The sequence below is a fragment of the Curcuma longa genome, chromosome 4, assembly GCF_044706935.1.
Source record: "Curcuma longa cultivar G26 ecotype Majalengka, Jawa Barat chromosome 4, ITB_CL_G26_1.1, whole genome shotgun sequence".
Lineage (NCBI taxonomy): Eukaryota > Viridiplantae > Streptophyta > Magnoliopsida > Zingiberales > Zingiberaceae > Curcuma > Curcuma longa.
Genome location: NC_133864.1, coordinates 11,208,625 through 11,228,603, shown reverse-complemented (window position 1 = coordinate 11,228,603; position 19,979 = coordinate 11,208,625). Strand labels below are relative to the sequence as shown.

The 19,979-nt window shown below is 37.3% G+C and overlaps 2 protein-coding genes across 2 annotated transcripts; both read left to right on the top strand.

The window, feature by feature from the left end:
* The first annotated feature begins 2,132 nt into the window (after nt 1-2,132).
* On the top strand, nt 2,133-7,373 carry LOC141826653 (leucine-rich repeat receptor protein kinase HPCA1-like). The gene is made up of 19 exons (XM_074713919.1): nt 2,133-2,250; nt 2,327-2,450; nt 2,536-2,607; nt 3,050-3,124; nt 3,205-3,276; nt 3,381-3,542; nt 3,623-3,697; nt 3,776-3,847; nt 4,060-4,131; nt 4,209-4,277; nt 4,356-4,430; nt 4,516-4,587; nt 4,680-4,814; nt 4,903-5,375; nt 5,450-5,605; nt 5,733-5,872; nt 6,134-6,353; nt 6,449-6,684; nt 6,772-7,373. Exons 1-19 carry the CDS (start codon nt 2,175-2,177, stop codon nt 7,270-7,272), a joined length of 2,877 nt encoding a protein of 958 aa, XP_074570020.1. The 5' UTR covers nt 2,133-2,174; the 3' UTR covers nt 7,273-7,373.
* Nucleotides 7,374-8,861: 1,488 nt separating this feature from the next.
* Nucleotides 8,862-18,715, top strand: LOC141827325 (uncharacterized). The gene is made up of 10 exons (XM_074714545.1): nt 8,862-9,182; nt 10,389-10,459; nt 11,997-12,857; nt 13,733-13,787; nt 13,895-13,957; nt 14,044-14,889; nt 14,975-17,233; nt 17,322-17,394; nt 17,996-18,135; nt 18,245-18,715. Exons 1-10 carry the CDS (start codon nt 9,107-9,109, stop codon nt 18,553-18,555), a joined length of 4,755 nt encoding a protein of 1,584 aa, XP_074570646.1. The 5' UTR covers nt 8,862-9,106; the 3' UTR covers nt 18,556-18,715.
* Nucleotides 18,716-19,979: the final 1,264 nt, after the last annotated feature.

Here is a 19,979-nt window from a genome sequence, read left to right as displayed (position 1 = left end):
CGCCGCAAAAATAAATTATTAGCGGCGGTTTAATTTTGATTTGCGGCGGTTTAGTGATTCGCGGCGGTTTATAATTTAATTCGCGGCGGTTTAGTAATTCGCGGCGTTTAAAAATTAATTTACAGCGGTTTAAAATTTAACCGCCATTATTCTGTATTTCCGGCGATTTTTTATTTTCCTTTTTTTTTGACACGGCCGAACCGAACCGCGGCTCCATCCAAACCCTTCCCTTTCACGCCGCGGTTCCCTAACCCACACTTCACACGCCGCTGTTCCTACACTTCACGCACGCATCCAAACCCTTCCCTTTCACGCCGCCGCAGTTCCGTTTCACTCCGACGCTACCCGATCGCCCTCTCACTCCGACGGCCGCCGGACACCGGCACTGCCAGATCGTCGTCTTCCTCGCGCACTCCGAACCCTAGCTCAGGATCTCCCTCTTTCTCGCGCACGCCAACACCGCCACTCTCACTCCGCCAGCCACCGGACGACGACTCCTAGCACTCCGTTTATTCCCTCTTTAGGGGCAGGAGAGGTATGCGTTCTCCTAGCACTCCGTTCTTATCCCCGTAAGGCTGCTGGCCGAAACAATTTTAAACCCCCTGTTCTGACCGGCGCGGATGACTGCCATAGCGACTGCGGATCCTCGTGTTCTGTTGTTGATAACTATGATGACATCGTATCTTTTTGGCGGCATCCACTGCCCTTTGATCTCAACCTCCCGCCATATCATCCTCTGATCTTCGTTATCGGCCTAGAAGACAAAATAGTTTCAAAAAATGTTTTTCCCCTCTTTATCGATTGCGTTTCTTCTCTCACAAAATCGATCGATCTTTGTCACTGCATACTTAGATCTACGTCTATAGGTTGTATTTGCAGTTTAAAAGCTTGGTCTAGAATAAAAAAAAACCCACTGCCGGATCTGTTTTTTCTTTTGTGTATTCAGTGTATATTTAGTTTGCTTTTTATTGGTAAACATAACAAACCTCAGATTTTGTGTGGCATTTTTCCTACTCATTATTTCCAAATTTGTGCACAAAAGACAACAATGGTGATATCTACTATGTGTGATCTTACTTATGCCTACTATTTTTTATCAGGAAACTACTATTAGATAATTGTTCTAGGAAGAGTTTTGTAAATCATGTTTACATGTTGTGCTTGCAATATTACCTAACTGAACACTTTCACACTCGCAATATTCTATTACCGTCAGACACCACTTTTGTCTTTATATAGGATTCAAGGATTGGTAAACTAATTTTACCATCTTCATCAAGTGTTCTCGGACAATGTTAGAGAATATTAACTATGAAACTATAGGCAACATTAGTGGTCTTTTTTTATGCCTTTTTTTAATGGTCTTTTTTTTATCAAGTGTTCTCGGACAATGTGTATGTCTCCTATCCCTTTTTTTTATGTCTTATTTAATGGTCTTTTTTAGCACCTACTATAGCGTGCTTTTAATTTAATTATTTATTCTTGAATTAGATATGGACAAAAGTTGGATTTTGAAGCCACGAGATTCTCCCGAATATATAGATGGATTATTGAAATTTTTAGACTTTGCATTTGCTAATGCATCATCCGATAATAGGATAAAGTGTCCTTGTTCTCGTTGTGGATTCAGACTATTTCAGACTAGAGAAGAGGTGTACGATCACTTGTTGTTAAGGCCCTTTCCACCGGGTTATACAGTTTGGCTATTACATGGTGAGAGAGGTGAAGGGGAGACTTCTAGTTATGTGCATGAAACACAACATACTAATTATTCTGAAGATCCAATCCGTGATATGATTCAAGATGCTTTCATATTCCCTACTTCAAATGTCAGTCAAGATTCAACAATGCATGATCCATTAAATGAAAAAGGCGAAGGAAGAATGTCAGATTTACAAGAGGGTTCGAGTGGTAAAGCTAAAGAGTTTTATGATTTGCTTAAAGATGGGGAACAAGAATTATATACAGGATGCTCAAAATACTCAAAGCTTTTAATTCATATAAAAACAACTTGAATGATTCAAAGTCCGCAAACGCATGCAAAGATGAATTGGCGGCCGACGGCGTCCAACAAACGGTAAAAGTCCAACTTTTGAATGCTTTAATTGGTTCATGAGAGATTGAAACGCACTCCCAAAAAAGCAGGGAATTGCCTCTTGTTCTTGGCCTTCCACATGGGGACTTGCCTCTTGTTCTTGATCCTTTCATGTGTCCTTCACGTCGGCTCCGGCGTCACCGATCCTCGAGACGGTAACTTGTTGCCCTGCAGGTGTTTGTCTTATTCCCTAGCTGGTATGTGTAGTTAATTGAGCGATGATCATTGCAGCTGCTGCTCTACGATCGATCCTGCAGGACTGGCAAAATGCTCCACCAAGTTGGGGGCAGTCCGACGATCCCTGTGGTATGCCTTGGGATGGTGTTATTTGCCAAAACTCGAGGGTGACTTCGCTGTGAGTATGCTACAAAATGGACCTATGCATCCTCATCATTTGTTGTTCTTCCATTTGCTTAAAGATCTCTATATCTTCTTAACAGGAGATTGCCATCGATGGGTATTAGTGGAACATTGAGCGCAGACATAGGTCAACTCTCAGCCTTGCAATTTCTGTAAGTTGCTTTTCCTCGAGCATTATGGTGTTTATCTTATGTCTTATTCATGTGGGTTTCAATCTGATTCCGGATTAACTACTTGAGTCGGATGAAAGGAGGTGGTTTATCTGTCAGATGCATCAGGTCTAAATTCAGTCAAGGGATACAAAACAAGTCTGCAGTAGTTCAAAACTAGAATTTGTATTACAAGCTTGAAGGTTTTGATACACTGATGATGTCCTTGATATTGGTGCAAAGTTGCTAGATATGATGAAAATGTTAGCTATGGACCTTCAACTAGATTTGGATATTGCTAATGACCTTGATATTGATAGAAGTTGCAAGATGTGATAAATATGTTAATTATGGATATGCCACTGGGTTATATAAGTTTTGTATCAATATCAACTTTCTATTTAAATGATTGATTGTTTGGAAATTTTTGCAATTCTTCAAACAGGACTTTGTCCTACAATGGTGATCTTGGGGGTCCACTCACTCCGAGTATTGGAAACCTGGAGCAGCTTACCACTTTGTAGGTTCAGTAATATTCTTGTTGGTTGTTTCCATCAAGCTGACGTTTTTTGAACTGACGAGAGCTCTTTCAATTTTCAGGATCTTGGCTGGTTGCCAATTCAGTGGTCCAATTCCAGAACAATTAGGCAATTTGGCACAGCTCACTTACTTGTAAGTCTGGTTGATGGCGTACATGCAGTTAGTTTCATCTCGGCTCATATTCTTGAGATCTTTACCTTATCTTTCTGTGTTGTTGTTGCTGGTCTAAACTTCAGGGCATTGAACAACAACAGATTTAATGGTAGGATTCCAGCTTCACTGGGACGTCTATCGAATTTGTCTTGGTTTGACATCGCGGAAAACCAATTGACAGGATCTCTTCCTGTGTCTACAAACTCAACTCCTGGTCTAGATCAGCTTGTTCAATGCAAACACTTGTCAGTATTATACTTTCTAGTTTCTTTGCAAAATCTATAAATTATCAATGTGTTTGATTGTGAATTCATGTGGTTCCCAGTCATTTCAACAAGAATCAATTGTCAGGGGAAATTTCACCACAACTTTTCAGCTCAGAGATGACATTGATACACATGTAAATCAGATAATTCTGTAGTCAGACTTCTTAATTCCCTTTGTTTGTGCTTAACATAACTGCAACACCTCTGTGCAGCCTATTTGACTCAAATGAATTTGTCGGTTCAATTCCATCCACGTTGGGACTGGTTACTTCCCTAGAAGTTCTGTAAGTTAGATTTCTTTGAACACTCGATGTTCCTCATTTGAACAGAACTTATTGATTAATCAGTTGTCTAGATCGATTTGTTCTGTGATCCGACGGCTCAGAAGGGGCCTTCACAGAGTTTCTCTGTGCAGGGTCCTTTCTTCATGTACGCTGTATTTGACTCATTTGAAGTGTCGAAACAATTTGACATTCTTGATATTTTATTGGAACAGTCGACTTGACAATAACCAGTTTGAAGGTCCAGTTCCATCCAACATCAACAATCTTACCCGAGTTCATGAATTGTAAGTTTGCAATTAAATTGTTGAAAATTGCCAAAGGTCAGTTGGAGAACTGACAAACTTGTTCTCATTTCTTTCAGTAACTTGGCGAATAATCAACTAACTGGTTTGCTGCCCAACCTAACAGGGATGAACCACCTCAATTATGTGTAAGGAACAATTAGTATCTCTTGCCTCTCATCTATTTTTTCATGCTATTTTTTACAATCTGCTGGCTTGACATTCAGGGATCTGAGCAACAACTCTTTCAGTCCTTCAGAAGCTCCAGAGTGGTTTACGACAATTGAATCTCTAACAACCTTGTGAGCTTCCTTACCGTGGCCACAATTTGTCATGATTTTGTTTTTTCTCTAAGTCTACTGAGCTAACAAGGTGTCCTATTCACAGAGTCATAGAATCTGGAAGACTTGTTGGTCACGTTCCGGAAGGGCTATTCAGCTTGCCTCAATTGCAGCAAGTGTGAGTACTGATATGCGAGTTTTCATTTGATAAGGAAGAAGAGGATACTTGACTGAATGACACCTAATGCTGAAACTTTGACACCGTGACAGATTGCTAAGTGATAACGGCTTCAATGGTACACTGAACATGAGCACCAACATTAGCCCACAACTGCAGCTTGTCGATTTCAGAAACAATTCCATCACTGGTTTTGTGCAAACAGGCAACTACCTTAATATCCTAATGTGAGTTCATTTGTTCAACATGAAAATTTGCTCATCAAAGGTTGGGTGAGGTCTAAATGTTTGTGTATTTATTGTTTGACAACTACAGACTTTATCAAAATCCATTTTGCAATTCTGTGCGGACAAGCACCGACCCATCCTGCAATCTCCGGCAACAGGATCCATACTCCACCAGTCTGAACCAATGTGGTTCTGTAACATGCTCATCTCAAGATCAGAAAGTCAACCCTCAGAGTTGTTCTTGTGCCTTTCCATATCAAGGACAGATGATCTTTAGAGGACCCTACTTCCGTGATCTGACAAATTCTACATTGTTCCAGGAATTGGAGACGAGTCTATGGACTAATCTTGGTCTTACTCCTGGTTATGTGTACATTTCAAATCTCCACTTCAACTTAGATGATTATCTAGAGTTGGATGTGGCCCTCTTCCCATCATCGGGAATGTTCTTCAACCATTCGGAAATTAGCATAATTGGGTTTGACCTAAGCAACCAAACCTATAAACCTCCTGCCATGTTTGGACCATACTATTTTCTTGGATCACCATACCCGTTCTCAGGTATCTCATAGATTCTTTGAGAGTCAAACTCTTAGCTTGCCTTATTTGGATCATTGACCTAACACATCTTTCAGGCGAGAGTGGGACTGGTGGAGGAACAAGTACAGGTCTTATTGTTGGAGTTGCTGTTGGCTGTGTTATTCTTGTTGTTGGACTTGTTTGTGTTGGGGTTTATGCTTTACTGCAGAAGAAAAAAGCTAGAAGGGCTCTTGAACAAAGCCGACCTTTCGGTAACTATTTTGTGACTTTTTGGATCATTCATAAAGGACACATTGCTTAAGATGAACTCTAAGGAGAATTCAAACTACGATAGCATATAAATAACATTGCAAGTCTGACCATTTCTGAATTTTGCAGCTACATGGGGGTCTGGTGGTAAAGATGATGGCAGTGCACCACAACTGAAAGGAGCAAGATGGTTTCCCTTTGATGAAATCAAGAAAATCACCAACAATTTCTCTGAAGCTAATGAAATTGGTTCCGGTGGCTATGGAAAGGTAGATCAGTTTACTGTATCTTTGATTTGCATGAACTTGTAGCTTTTTCGATATAGCTAATCATGTGTTTGGTTGCAAAATGAACCTAGAATAACAATTCTCACAATATATATTGCCTGTTTATGAATAACTATTCTATTCCTTGTCAATTCCATTCGGCAAACCAAAGGTAGTTTCACACTTTCAAGCTTACGAAGAGCTGCTCAAACTCCCATCAAATGAACAAAAGAGCAAGTAAATAAGTTTTCTGTTTCTTGTCAGGTCTATAGAGCAATCCTCACAGGCGGGCAGATGACTGCGATCAAGAGGGCACAACAAGGATCCATGCAAGGAGCACATGAATTCAAGACAGAGATTGAGTTGCTTTCCAGAGTTCACCACAAGAATCTCGTAGACCTTGTCGGCTTTTGCTATGACCAGGGAGAACAGATGCTGGTATATGAGTACATTCCCAATGGAACACTGAGGGAGAACTTGAGTGGTAGCGTACCATGTCCAATAAACATGTTCAAGTCGATCGACTATATTATCCTTTACATGAATTCTTATATTTTGTGCATACAATATCAATTGCAGGGAGCCTCGGCATACGATTAGATTGGAAGACCAGGCTTAGAATTACTCTGGGCTCTGCTAGAGGATTAGCCTATCTTCATGAACTGGCTAACCCCCCAATAATTCACAGGGATGTCAAATCTTCCAACATCCTTCTCGATGAGAGCTTGAACGCAAAGGTTGCCGATTTCGGCCTCTCAAAACTGGTATCTGACAGCGAAAAAGGGCACGTCTCAACACAAGTCAAAGGAACTTTGGTGAGAGTCCATCTTTGAAGCACTAGAATTTTATGCTATTCCTTGCATAAAATGAAATCTAGGATTCTCATATGTTGAAATTTGCAGGGCTACTTGGATCCAGAGTACTATATGACGCAACAGCTCTCGGAGAAAAGTGATGTTTACAGCTTTGGTGTAGTGATGTTGGAGCTGATAACAGGCAGGCAACCCATAGAGAAGGGCAAGTACATCGTTCGCGAGGTCAGGACTGCCATCGATGGGCGTGATCAAGAGTACTATGGTCTCAAGAAAATGGTAGATCCTGTCCTCGTTAAAATGGGGCACCTTGTAGGATTCAGGAGGTTCGTTGAATTGGCCATGCAGTGCGTGGAAGAAACAGCAGCCGAGCGACCGACCATGAACCAAATTGTGAAGGAGATCGAAACTATAATCCACACTTACGGGCTGAACACACAGCCAAATTCAGCATCTTCATCGGCTACAGAATTCGGAGGCACACAAGGTGCTCCTCGCCACCATCCTTACGATGGTCACTTGCACAAGAATGAAGAGAGCAGCGACTTCCAGTACAGCGGCGCCTACACTGCAGCGATCGAACCCAAGTAGCGGGAATATCGTACTTTGTCTGATGTGATTTGATTTAAGATTCCTTGATTTTGTGTATTCGTTAAAGATAGCATTGCTTGATGGATTTAGTTGTTGTTGAATTGAATTCATGTAAATTTCTTGTCTCTGTGAGGTATGTTATGCATGCTTTGTGTAAGAAATGATGGCTAACATACGTAAGTGATGAAGAGGATCACAGCGACAACAATTTAAGTTGGTGTAGGTTGCGATAGATAGCTTCATGTGCCCTCGTAGAAGGGTTTTAAACTCTAGATCTCTTGAAATGCTGCTACCTTTATTTCGATGGTAGTCGACTTCTTACTTTGAGCTTGTTGGTACCTTTGATGAGCTCAATCTCTCCTTCCTGTTCACCATCCTCCTCTTCATTAATCTCCTTTTCAATTACCTCTCCCACCATCCTCCTCTTCATTAATCTTGGCCCTTCATTTTTATATGTATTATTATTATTATTATATATTATATATTATAAATTTGTTAGTATTGTTTGATTTGATGTATCATTTAAACTTCATCAAAATCATTTTTAAAAAGTTATAAGAATTATTATGTAGCTGCTACAAACTCTAAACCCTAAACAAATTGTAGCTAGTAATTTATATATATTATAATAATTATTTAGTAACTTTTATACGATGTAAATTTTAAATTTATTTTAAATATATTATAATAATTATTGAATAGTTTTTATATATTGTAGTAGTTATCAGCGAAATGTTACATGATCTCAAGATATTTTCGAGATAAAATCATCAATTTGATGTAGACACTCTTTAATTTTTACACATTTGTAAATCCATAGTTATAAGAAATAAAAAAATAAAGTCAAAATGAATATTCATAATAGGTTTTAGACATTATCCAAAGGTTTTTGGATATTCTAAAACTTTTATAGTGAAAAAAAATATTGCACATAGTATAATCACTTTTCTATTATTTTTTAAATGTATTTTATGATAATTAAAAAAATATTTTGTAAAAAAATTATAACAAAAGTAAAAAGTTTTAAAATTTTATGTATTTACTTTATTGTTTTTAATAAATTAAATTTTTTGCCCATAATGAATTTAATAATTATAATGACATGTATAATCTATGTCTTCAATATTGCCTAGAAAATTTTTAGAGGTTTAATTAATTAAATTACCACATTATATTTTTTATTGAAAATATTACTTAATTTTATTATTTAAAATTCTTTTACTTTTTTTCATCTCCCAATTTCCTTACATTAAAATTCATTCAAATAAACTTGAAATTTCATTTTTAAACGTATGCAACAAATACGGATTTCTAGTATTTTATCCTATAAAAATTTAAAGAAAAATGATACTTAATAAAATAATAAAAAATATTCCAATAAAATATTATTACCTCAGGGATAAGATTATAAAATTTAAAATTCGGTGGACTTTTGCAAGTGTTTTTTTGTAAATAAGGTAAATATCGGCGGGCGAAAAGAAATTTTCCCATTTATTTTATATTATTTTTCTGTATTTTTCTTAAATGAAATGCAATAAAAGGCCTACTTTCTATCTTCTACCCATCGCGCTCGTTCTCTCGCTCTGGCCTTCGGCGCTCTTCGGTGATCTCGTCTTCCACTCCTTCAGCCTCCCTTTGTGATCGCTCATCGGACGTTTTCCCAGCTCGATCTCGATCCCCTTCCGCCTATATCCAATCCCTAAACTTTTATTCTCCTATTGCCCTCGAGATCCCTCGGTTTCCTTTCGATTCCCCGCCTCTGTCGCCCTTGGGAACCCTAATCCGGCCTCCCAGGTCCGGATCCCTGCGTGCTACTTCATCAGTCGCTGTGCGGATGGCGAGCGGCAAGGTGGATCTGCCGGACGATCTCTTCATCTCGAAGCCGACCGAGGAGGTCTGGGCCGGGAGAGGTGGGTCCCTGAACGATCCTTTGTTTTATCTTTCCTGATTTTTTTTCTATCGTGTTCTGTTCTTGTTCGAATTGGTGGATCGATCCACGCGCTTCGGTTTCTTACCTCCAGCCGGAAGTGTGCTTTTAGGGTTTTGTTTTTTAATTTCTGGGTTATAAAATTTTACTGCTTCTGTGCATCGTTGATTTGGTGTGTTTTATCGAGTATTCAGGAGCAAAATAAGATGAGTTACTTCTTTGAGCAACATTCTTACCGCAGTTTGGAATAACTTTTCTATTATATGAGATGCCTGATGAATCTATACTACCGACTGCTAATTGCATCTGCTAGAACCTGTAAGCTGAGAGTTAATAATTTATGCCTAGTTTTTAAAGTTGGTCAGCATAGAGTCTAGTATACATATTTGAAATATAGTTTGTTTTGCTATTCGTAAATTCTACAAAAACAAATAAATGTATTTATTGGATCCGGTAGTTTCTCTTGTCAGGTTCTCTTATTAATGGACATGGTGAGGAAAATAGTCATGGATCTTATGAGATTTCATATTCCTGCTTCTTCTAGTATGAGTTTGATCATGGAAATTTATGCATAATACCTACAAAATCTTGTGCAAGTATTAATTGTTCTTCATATTTAAATTATATGTACTTAATTTTAGTAACGGTTAAGATAGTGGCAATATGGTTTACTTATTCAGAGCAGATCTTCTTCCTCAGGGGAGGGTACTTGGCATCATAACAGGATTAGATTGTTAAAGGCCATCCTACATGGTTGGTTGAACAGATCTAATTTAGGTCAAAACATTTATGCTCATTGCAGAAAGTATGTTTATACAAAGTGTTGTTTATGCTACTTCCTGATACACAATTGTGTTTCCATAGTAGCTATTGTTCAGGCCTTTTGACAGTGTCCCTTTAAGTACCTCTGTCTCATTGTCATTATGTTGGTAAGTTAATGTGCAACGTTTTCATTTTGTTTCCCAGATGGTATCAATTGCATAGGACTTCATATGCTTCTTTCAACCCAGAAATTCCAGTATCTCTATGATTGATACTTAGATAAGAACCTTTTGTTTCATAGAACCATTCTTCGCTGAAATTTTCTGTTGCTACAGCTTTCTTGTTTTCTGGTATTTGAATTTTTATTTTTTGACCCAATTTTAATTTATCACTATAAACTTAATGTATTTTATGTTGCATGTTGTAGATCAGGTGAATCCAGAAAATAGCATTCCTCTGTCTCCCCAGTGGCTGTATGCTAAACCTGGTGACAGCAAGGTTGGCTTTTTGATTACTTTGGTAGTATCAGCATTCCTTTATATGGCAGTCACTGATTTTTTATTCCTGGGATCATATTTGTTTTTATTGCATTCTATGCCAATTCAATCATTTTTTAAGCCTTATGTTTCTTACTTTTTGGTTGTATGAAACTTTAATCCAATCCCATGAATCTTTAGTGGTTGTATGAAGGATGTCAATCTAAAGAATCTTGTAAATAACATTTTTTTTGTATGTTTACTCAACAGAAACGTCATTAATTAGATAAAATCTTTTTGAGTAGAGTGCTAAAGGTTGTTTCCTCTTTTGGCTGATCATCATGCACTATCTGGTCTGGAATAAAAATTTTATAAGTTGCTTGTAAGGCAAAATACATTTTAGCAATTTAATTTTGATTGCTAGGAAAGACTAATAAGTTGGTGTTGTTGAATGTGGACATTAAATTTGTGTGGTTAATTAGAAATGACACAAACAGAAGCACTATGAACACGGTCATGGTGGTAGAAGCATTGACATTCTGCCTAAAACCCATGCTATTACCTAGTTCTGCAGATACTCTGGTAGAATGAGGGAAAGACATCTCCCTCATCTAGGAGAAGTATGAGCATATTCATTGGTAGTTCAGTTGTTAAAATTCTGGCTGGATTAGTGGTTCAAGGACAGTTAAATGAGACTTAAAAATACTCAAAATATCTAAAAATCCCATGCTCTTGAATTAATTAAAGCTCGAAAAAATCATTGCTAGAATAAGACATGTTTTTATAATGGGGCTCCATCACTAATATTAGGTGTTAATTGGAGATTTTTCCACCAGTTCTCCTTTTTGGTGAACTTTGGTACGTTGAGGTTTGTTAATTGTTTTTTAACCTGTGTTGTATTTCTTCTTATCTTGAAGTGGTTATAATCAAAATTTTGAACTGTCTTAAAGTCAATTTATGTTTATTATCTTATAGTAGTAATAAGGATATTGAATTATGATCAAGTGCACTGAAATCTAGAAATGTATTAGAAACCCATGCTATTGGTTTTTGTAGTTGGATTTAATCAACTCTACTACACTCTGATTTCTTCTTATTTATAAAGTGGTCTGAGCACTCTGCTAAACCATGTTGCTTTTTTTTTTGTTTACTTTTGATAAAATTTCAGATTGTTAATAGTCCATATCACCTGTTGGGACTTACACTGTTTGATGCTAACACAGATGATGTTACTACTATATCTTGTTTCCAAAAAACTCATATATAGCATAGCTTGTCAACATTGATATCTTCGTCTGTGCATCATTCTAATTCTTTTTATGATGGAGTTAAATAACAAAATAGATCTAACACGTGCTCCAAGCCAAGTATTTCTGGGATATTTTAATGATTTAAATGTCCATGTAGTGCAATTTATACTTGATGAGAGGCCAAGATTGCACATTTAGATGGTTTAGCTTTGTAATTCTTTACTTTATTCTCATAATAAGATATTTTCACTTGCAAATCATTCTAGGATATAGGCTTGTATATACCCGATCCTGATTTATTTGTGGCAGGATACTCGCCCACCAAATTCCCTGCCATCTGGAAGCTTGTCTGATTCTATTCAGAAAGATGTCTGGCGTCTGGATGGATCACAGGACAAGAAAGAATGGAGAAAAAATGCATCTGATATTGATAGTAGCCGCCGTTGGCGTGAAGAAGAGAGAGAGATTAGCTTGCTTTCTAGGAGAGAACGCAAAAAGGAAGGAGAACGAGAAACTGAGTATCGCAAGGGTGATCGTCGACCTGAGAATGTCCTTATTAAAGAGTCTCTTGAGTCTAGGGCTCTGCCTTCATCTGAGAGGTTGCATGAAGTTCCTAATCGTGGTATGGGAAATGAAAGCCGCCGAGATAGCAAGTGGTCATCAAGATGGGGCCCTGATGACAAAGACAAGGAGTCACGCATAGAGAAGAAAGTGGATGTAGAGAAAGAAGATTCTCATACTGAAAAACAATCTTTTACTGCTAGCCTCCGTTTACTTTCTGGAACTGATTCTCGTGATAAATGGAGGCCACGACATCGTCAGGATGTTCATTCTGGTGGACCCTCTGTTCGTGTTGCTCCTGGATTTGGTTTGGAAAGAGATCGTGTGGACGGTTCATCAAATGCTGGTTTTGCTCGTGGTAGGGGAAGATCAAATTCTGTTGCAGTATTGCAGCTGGGCACTTCAATTACTTCTGCTAACTCCATTGGTGCCATCCCAGTAACTGAGTCTGAGTTCTGCTATCCTAGAGGGAAGCTCCTTGATATCTACAGGAAGCAGAAGACAGTTTTTGTTGATGCTACCCCTGTGGACTTTGAGGATGCTCCTCCAGTAACAACATCTACCTTTGTAACTCCTTTGGCCTTTGACACACCTGACTCAGAGGAAAAGGTATATCTGAATTTGTATGCCAATATCTTGATATTTTCAGAATACAAATAGGTTGAGACAAGGTACAAAATTAATGCTGAGAGGGACGTATACTATTATTCATCAGTTTCATCATCAAGCCATATTTGTCCCAAACATTTTGGGTTGGTATATGACATTACTAAAATATGTAATGAAAAATATTACCAACTGAGGACAATTTGGTGCAACTCTAATTGATGAAAAATAAGAGAAGATGAGTTAATGATGATATGTATGTGAACAAAGATGACTATTAAGTTATATAGTGGAAAAATCTAATTGATTACAATTGAATGAAAGTTGTTAGAAAATTTTAGTATAGTTAAAAATGCTTAAGAGAGATGAAGGTTAATTGAGACTAACATTGTTTAATGATGCGGATGAGATTGAACTATTTCTATTATCTTAATTTTTTTGGAACTAATTGAACTCAACTGGTTCTTAACTTCACATTTCCTAACTTGAAGATCATTTAGATAATTCTTATTTGCTACTTCTCCTACTATGAAAATGCTGGTCTTTGGTAGTGGTACTTCATTAGTTATTATTATCCATTTGGAAGCTTGTTTTTTTTCAAAGTGGGCCTTTTTACATGTTTTAATTAGTAATAAAATGGACGACTTGTTAAACTATGTTCAAACTGGTGCCAAATGTACCTAGTGAACATCAACAAGTTCCTATGATATGAGTATGGAGATGACCGCCAACGTGCAGGGTCCTATGTGAGATTACTTGCTGTGTGGCATTTGCTATTGGCACCATCCTTCAGTATTTTTATAGTTAAAACTAGTTTTTTTTTGTTTTCTTAGAGGTTCATAACTGACTAATGGGATTCACATTTGTTATCTTAAAAGGTTCTTTTGAAAGAGATTTGGGAAGGGAAGGTCGACAGCATTGGAGCAAACTTAGGTAAGGAAAAAATGGCAAGAACTAACAAAACTAATATAGGTGTGAAACTTGCCTTCATACTCCTATCTTGTACTATGATTATTGAAACTAGTATATTTTTCATGTAGGTGATGAGAAGGGCATAATTGAAAAGAAACATGGTAACAAGGAATCAGCGGAAGAATTCAAAGGTCATGAGGATCAGTTTCCATGTGTTGGTTAAAGCTCTGTTTTGACTATTATAATCAACAAACTAAACCTTTCTTTTTCATTTCAGATCTGAATTCTCAACAAGGACAACACAATGACATTCTTGTGGATTCTCTGATTAATTTGGTTGGTCCTGATGCTTTGGCCCCAAAGGCTGCTACAAGCCATGATGTGTTTCTAGATAAACAAGATTCACTTTGTGCTGATGTTAAGAATTCTGATACAAATGATGGTATGATGAGAGGGATACATATCAGTGACCAATTAAGTCATCTAGATGTTTTGAAAAACATCAACTTAGGAGATGATTTCGTTATCCCATTTGAGGTTAGTGCCGAGGTAACAGATAAGTCACATACGGAGTTTGATGTGCCTCATGTGGAGGTTCCTAATGATAACAAATTTGAAAATAGAAAGACAAGTAACAAATTACGCAGTCCTGAGGAATTGAGCTTGTATTACCTAGACCCACAAGGTGATATACAAGGGCCATTTCTAGGTCTTGATATCATCTCCTGGTTTGAACAAGGCTTCTTTGGCATAGATTTACCTGTGTATTCATCTGATGCTCCTGAGGGCACACCTTTTCAGCCTTTAGGTGAAGTTATGCCTCATTTGAAACTGAAGCTCCATTCTATCTCAAATATCCACCTTGGTGAAAATTCTGAAACTTTGGATGCTACAAGGAATGAACTTGGCCCTTCCCTTGTGGGTGGTTCTTTTGCTTCAAAGGATCACCAACAAACCTTGTCTCTGGATTCTCTGGATTATCCTTTAAAACTTGATGTTCTTGAAAATGGAACTTTGCTAGATTTTAAGAAGGCCAGGTTACCCTTTTCCAACGGAGAAGCATCACTGCATATGACCACTGAAGGTCTCAACTTGCCTGATTTTACTGGGCAAGATGCAGAAGGTTTGTATAATAAGAACAACTTGTCTATCTATACTTTCTTACTTCTTCATCAAACATCCTAGTTTCTGATTAAGACTGTTTGCAGTTGTGTTGTACAAAGGTAGATCCTCAAGCAACATGGAGAAACAGCAAGAGGGAGAACTTGGTAATCACAACATTGCTCTATCAAGTTCCATGAGCGGTCATCATTCTATGTATACTGAAACTGGAAATAGTAGTATAGCTAATCATAATCTTCAAAGAGGCGGTGACTTGAATCCTCTTGGTTTGTTTTGGTCTGAACTAGAAGGTAACCAAAACAAGCCCCTTTCATCAACAATTCCAGGTTCTGTGGAGAATTTGATTGGCAATTATGATTTTGCAAGAAATGCCTCTCCATTTAACCTGAACCAGGAACAACAGTTCATCTCAGGAAGAGACCTTCCAATCTCCAATGATTCACGGCCTAAAAATTATAGATGGGGCAACAATGCAAATACAGTTCCTGATAATCTTGTCTTAGATAACATGTTGAGGTTTGAACATGGGTCTAACCAACTTAGTTTAGAGCAGTCTATGCTTTTCCAGCAATTACAGGAAGAACAATTACAGCATCAACTTCGTCAGCAAAACTTACTAGTCCATCAAAATGCTGATTTAGCTGGAACATTCTTTGATCAGGTGCATGAGCCTATCCACCAGCACCCTGTTAATCAACAGAGCATGGAGGATCTAGAACTAATGCTGAAGCTTAGGTTTGAACAACAACTACATCTAGAACAGTTGCAGCAGCAACAACAATTGCAACGACAGCGACAATTGCACCAGCATCCAATGCAATTTCTGCAGCAGCATCTTCAATGCGATGAATCACAATTGGAATCACGACACATTTATCTTCAAAATTTGCTGCATCAACAATTACTTGAAGCTGGTGCAGGATTATCAAATGTTCATCCTCATGGGATGCAGATGATGGACCAGAATATTTTAAGACAGCAACTTTTGAATGAGTTTCAGAAACATTCTAGCAATCTTTCGCATGAGTCCACAATGGAACAACTTATCCATGCAAATCAGGGGCTGAACTTCCAGCGGCAGAATAAAGATGTATTAAATGTTCTATCTCATTCCAAGCTGAGGCAAATGTCTCAGGAGCAACAATATCTTTTAGAACTCCAGCTGGAGCAGCTTCAGGCTCAGCAGCTATCTGCTGCAAGGAATCTAACTGGTATTGAGGATGAGAGACACACAGGGGGGATCTGGTCCGTTGATGAATCTGGCCAATTCATTAGAACTGCTGCTGGTTTGCACCCAAATTATTCTTCCAGGCTTAGCCAATCAGAATTTTTGCAGAAACCACAAGGGCCATCATTGGTTGAGCATTCCGGTCATTCTCAGCGAAACTACTTGTTGCAGGAGAGAATCCAAAGGGGGTTACATCCTATTGATAGGTCAATGCATATGCATACAGGTGCCTCTCCACCAAACTTGGAACTCATTAATGCTAGGGCACGAGCTCAAGGATTGGATGCAGAAGAACATCTTGATCAGCTTCATGCATCTGGTCAGATGGGTCAATTTCATTCTAATTTTCACTCTCATCAAAGACAGATTTCCAGAGAGTTCTCTGGCACGCACATGGATCTGACAGAGAACCACTGGTCTGAGCTTGCTAGACAGCTACCAGCTGACACAATAGAAGCACAGTTGAAACAGTTGCAAATTAAAGCAGAGAAGCAGAGAGGCGCCAATATGAATATCTCAGTTGAAAACCCAAATGCATGGGCATCATACATGGAAAATAATGAAAGCTCTGAACACGAACTCAGGGACTTGCTTCATCAAGAAATGCTTCACCGATCTCAACACTCACTCAGGTTGGTGGATGGTGTTACTACATCATCCTATGAGCACAAGGACCATTCTTCTTTGCTCTATCCGCAGTCTGCTTCAGAGAATCAATATAATTTGAACAGAGATGAAGTGATTCAGGCTCAACACTCTCTTTTGGAGCAAGTACGACAGTATTCAAATGAACAAGTGATGAATCCCATTGATAATAAATTTGAAAGCAGCAACAGGTTCTCTTTAAGACCTGGTTCCTCAACATCATTTGAACAGAAACAATTCCTGTCAAATTTAGATTTATTTGAAAGAGGGAAGCGTGTGAATTCTATCAGTGATGCTTCCTTACAATCAATAGATTTCTCTAATCTGAAGGATGGGGAGAGAGGGAACATGCAGCATACCAATAGAAGTTCCAGGATCCAATCAATGGTGGATGTACAAGAAGGTAGGGTTATGCAAGCAGGTGGAGGTCATGAGGACAAGTCCTTTAAGCAAGATTTTCTTGACAAAACTGGTAAAAACTAATCAGTATTTTTCTGCCTGTGTTTACTGCCTATTCTCTTGGTTGATTAATGCTGGTACTAATCTGTCGTATGCTACAGGCATTGGTTTAGGTTTCTTCGACAACGAAGCCGAATTTGATCAAGCTGACAAGGAAGAGATGCCCAATAATATGTAAGGACGTTGTGCATGGCCACAAAGTTAATACCTTGCTATTTCTTCTTGCTAATCTCATATTAATTCATTATCAGGCTTGTCTTTTACCATGTAGTCAGGTAGTTATGTCTGTTCTCCTGTTAGTAAATTCATTGGTGGGACATTATTTATTTTGATAATGCATGACTTATGATCGGTTCTCATTGTGCTTTAATATGCATTAATGATTTGCATTAACAATACTGCATACCAATCCATACAGTTATGCTTGTGAGCATGCACATGCATACATCTGTGCAATATTGTGTTTAGTAGAGTGATGTACCTCATTGGGAGTATTGATAATGTCGGATAATGAATTTATTGTTAATGATTCCTTGAAATAGTTTCTATTTTGGTGATAAGCATCTTAACTTTATAAGTAGGCTACCAACATTCTGAATTCACTAATGTTAGATGTTAATGATTATGGAGTCTTCACCAGTTAAATGTTAAATCTACAATAGATTTTGGTTTTGCAATTGTTAAATATTTCACTAATAAGCAGTTATCGAAATGGTTTGTCCTGATATCATATGGTCCAAGTCTAATTTTGTTTTCTGATAATATTGTTTTGTAGGATATATGATGGTCCAAAAGGAGTCGATAGTTTCTTAAAGCATACCTGTGATCCCCATGACATGCCATCTGCAAGACCGTCTGCTGGCACTCTTCAAATTCCAAAGGGGCATAACCCTGCAACTTATGGATCATCAGAAGGTATATTGTTCTTTGTTCTTTAGACCTGTTTCTCCACATTATCATCGAAGCTTCTTAGCCCTTGCTAATGAAAGATTTGATGCCTATTATTAACAACTATTTGGTACAGAAGTAAAGCAAGAACATGGATCCAGCCTCATTTCCCAATCTTCGGAGGTGCTAAAGTCTAACAAGAAAGATGTGAAATTTCGTCGAACCTCTTCGAGCATTGACACAGATATAATAGAGCCTTCATTCAGTGATATGCTGAAGAGCACCAAAAAATCCATGCCCGAACCCGAGAACATGGAAACAAGCTCCGCCGGAAAGAATACCAAAAAGAAAGGAAAGAAAGGGAGACAGATCGATCCTTCTCTTCTTGGTTTCAAAGTCCATAGCAACCGCATCTTGATGGGTGAGATCCAGCGCCCAGATGATTGAGCATCCTTACTTCCTGTAACTAATCTGTCTGGTTATTTCTTTACTTGTAAAGTTCCTCTCAGATTTTTTTTTGTTGTTTTTTTTTCTGTTTACCATGAAATGATGTAACAGAATGAGGGTTCATATTCAAGTAGTTCTATTGATGGGTTTTTTTTTTTTTGCCTTGCTTTATTTCGAAAACAATCTTTATCATGTATGCTCAGGTACGCTCTCTGCCAAACCCTGCTCTTCTAATCATTACCGATGCTTGGAAATTAAACTACTTAATATTGTTCCTCTTGTTTTTTTCAATCTACTCTTCCTAGTTTTTGTTTTGTCATTATCGTTTTCTCTAAAACACTTCTCTATTGTTAAACTTGCCTTGAATGAAATACGTTACTATTCACATCTGAAGCTTGTGTCTTGCGGCGCGCATGCCACTCGATGCTTAAGTAAGCAACTGCGAAGTGAACCCTTTACGATGCTTCTAAGGGTACATTCCTCTTCCACTGATCTAACTCTGAAGAGCTTACTCAACAGACAACACTGATCTAACACTCATTTATAATTTTGTCACTCTTTCTTCAACAAAAATTGAAATCTGTCATCTCAATGACATCATACGGTCAATCAAGAAGTAGTGTATATCTTCGAGATTAATCGATGAAATCTGAACGCTTAAATTATCAAAAGATAAAATAAAAATGGATGGACAGAAGGAGTATAATGATAGAATTAATTAGGTAATTGTCCTAAACTTATTCTCTTAGTTTAATATTAATTATCGTTCATTTAAGGTCTCTAATATATACAAATATCTTTAATTTTTTTAAAATCAAGGGCAATTGAAGTATGCTTAAATTATTTATTTATTTTATTTTTTAAAAAGATATAAAGATAAAGATTTGAACGTATGGCCTTTAAATTAGACAAATAATAAATTAATAGTTTAAATTTAATTGTTAATAAAATCAAACTAAAACATATATAATCTAACTAAAAAATAAAATTCTTAAAAGGAAAATAATTGAGAACTAAAATATAGAGATAATAATGTGTAAATTTTTAAAGGTATCTTCAATGGGCGGTATTTGATGGGGATATTTCTTCAAATATCCCCAAATGTCAGTATTTGTGAAAGCATTAGAAATCACCAGGCAAAAAGTTTTGCCTAGTGATTTCTAATTATTATATTATAAAAAATAAAAATAAATAAAAATGATCTAAATATTTTGATAGGTGGGATTTATAAATATTTGATTTGTAATATATTTCATTGTAAAAGTTGAAATATTTGAGGAAAAAGATATTTGACTGAGATAATGTAGATGTTGAAACTATAAATATTTGAAAGAAATATTTAGCATAATTGGATCTGCAGTATAATAGACATTAAAAATTTTAAATGTATCTTTAATATCAAATAGCTAACCTATACATTTAAT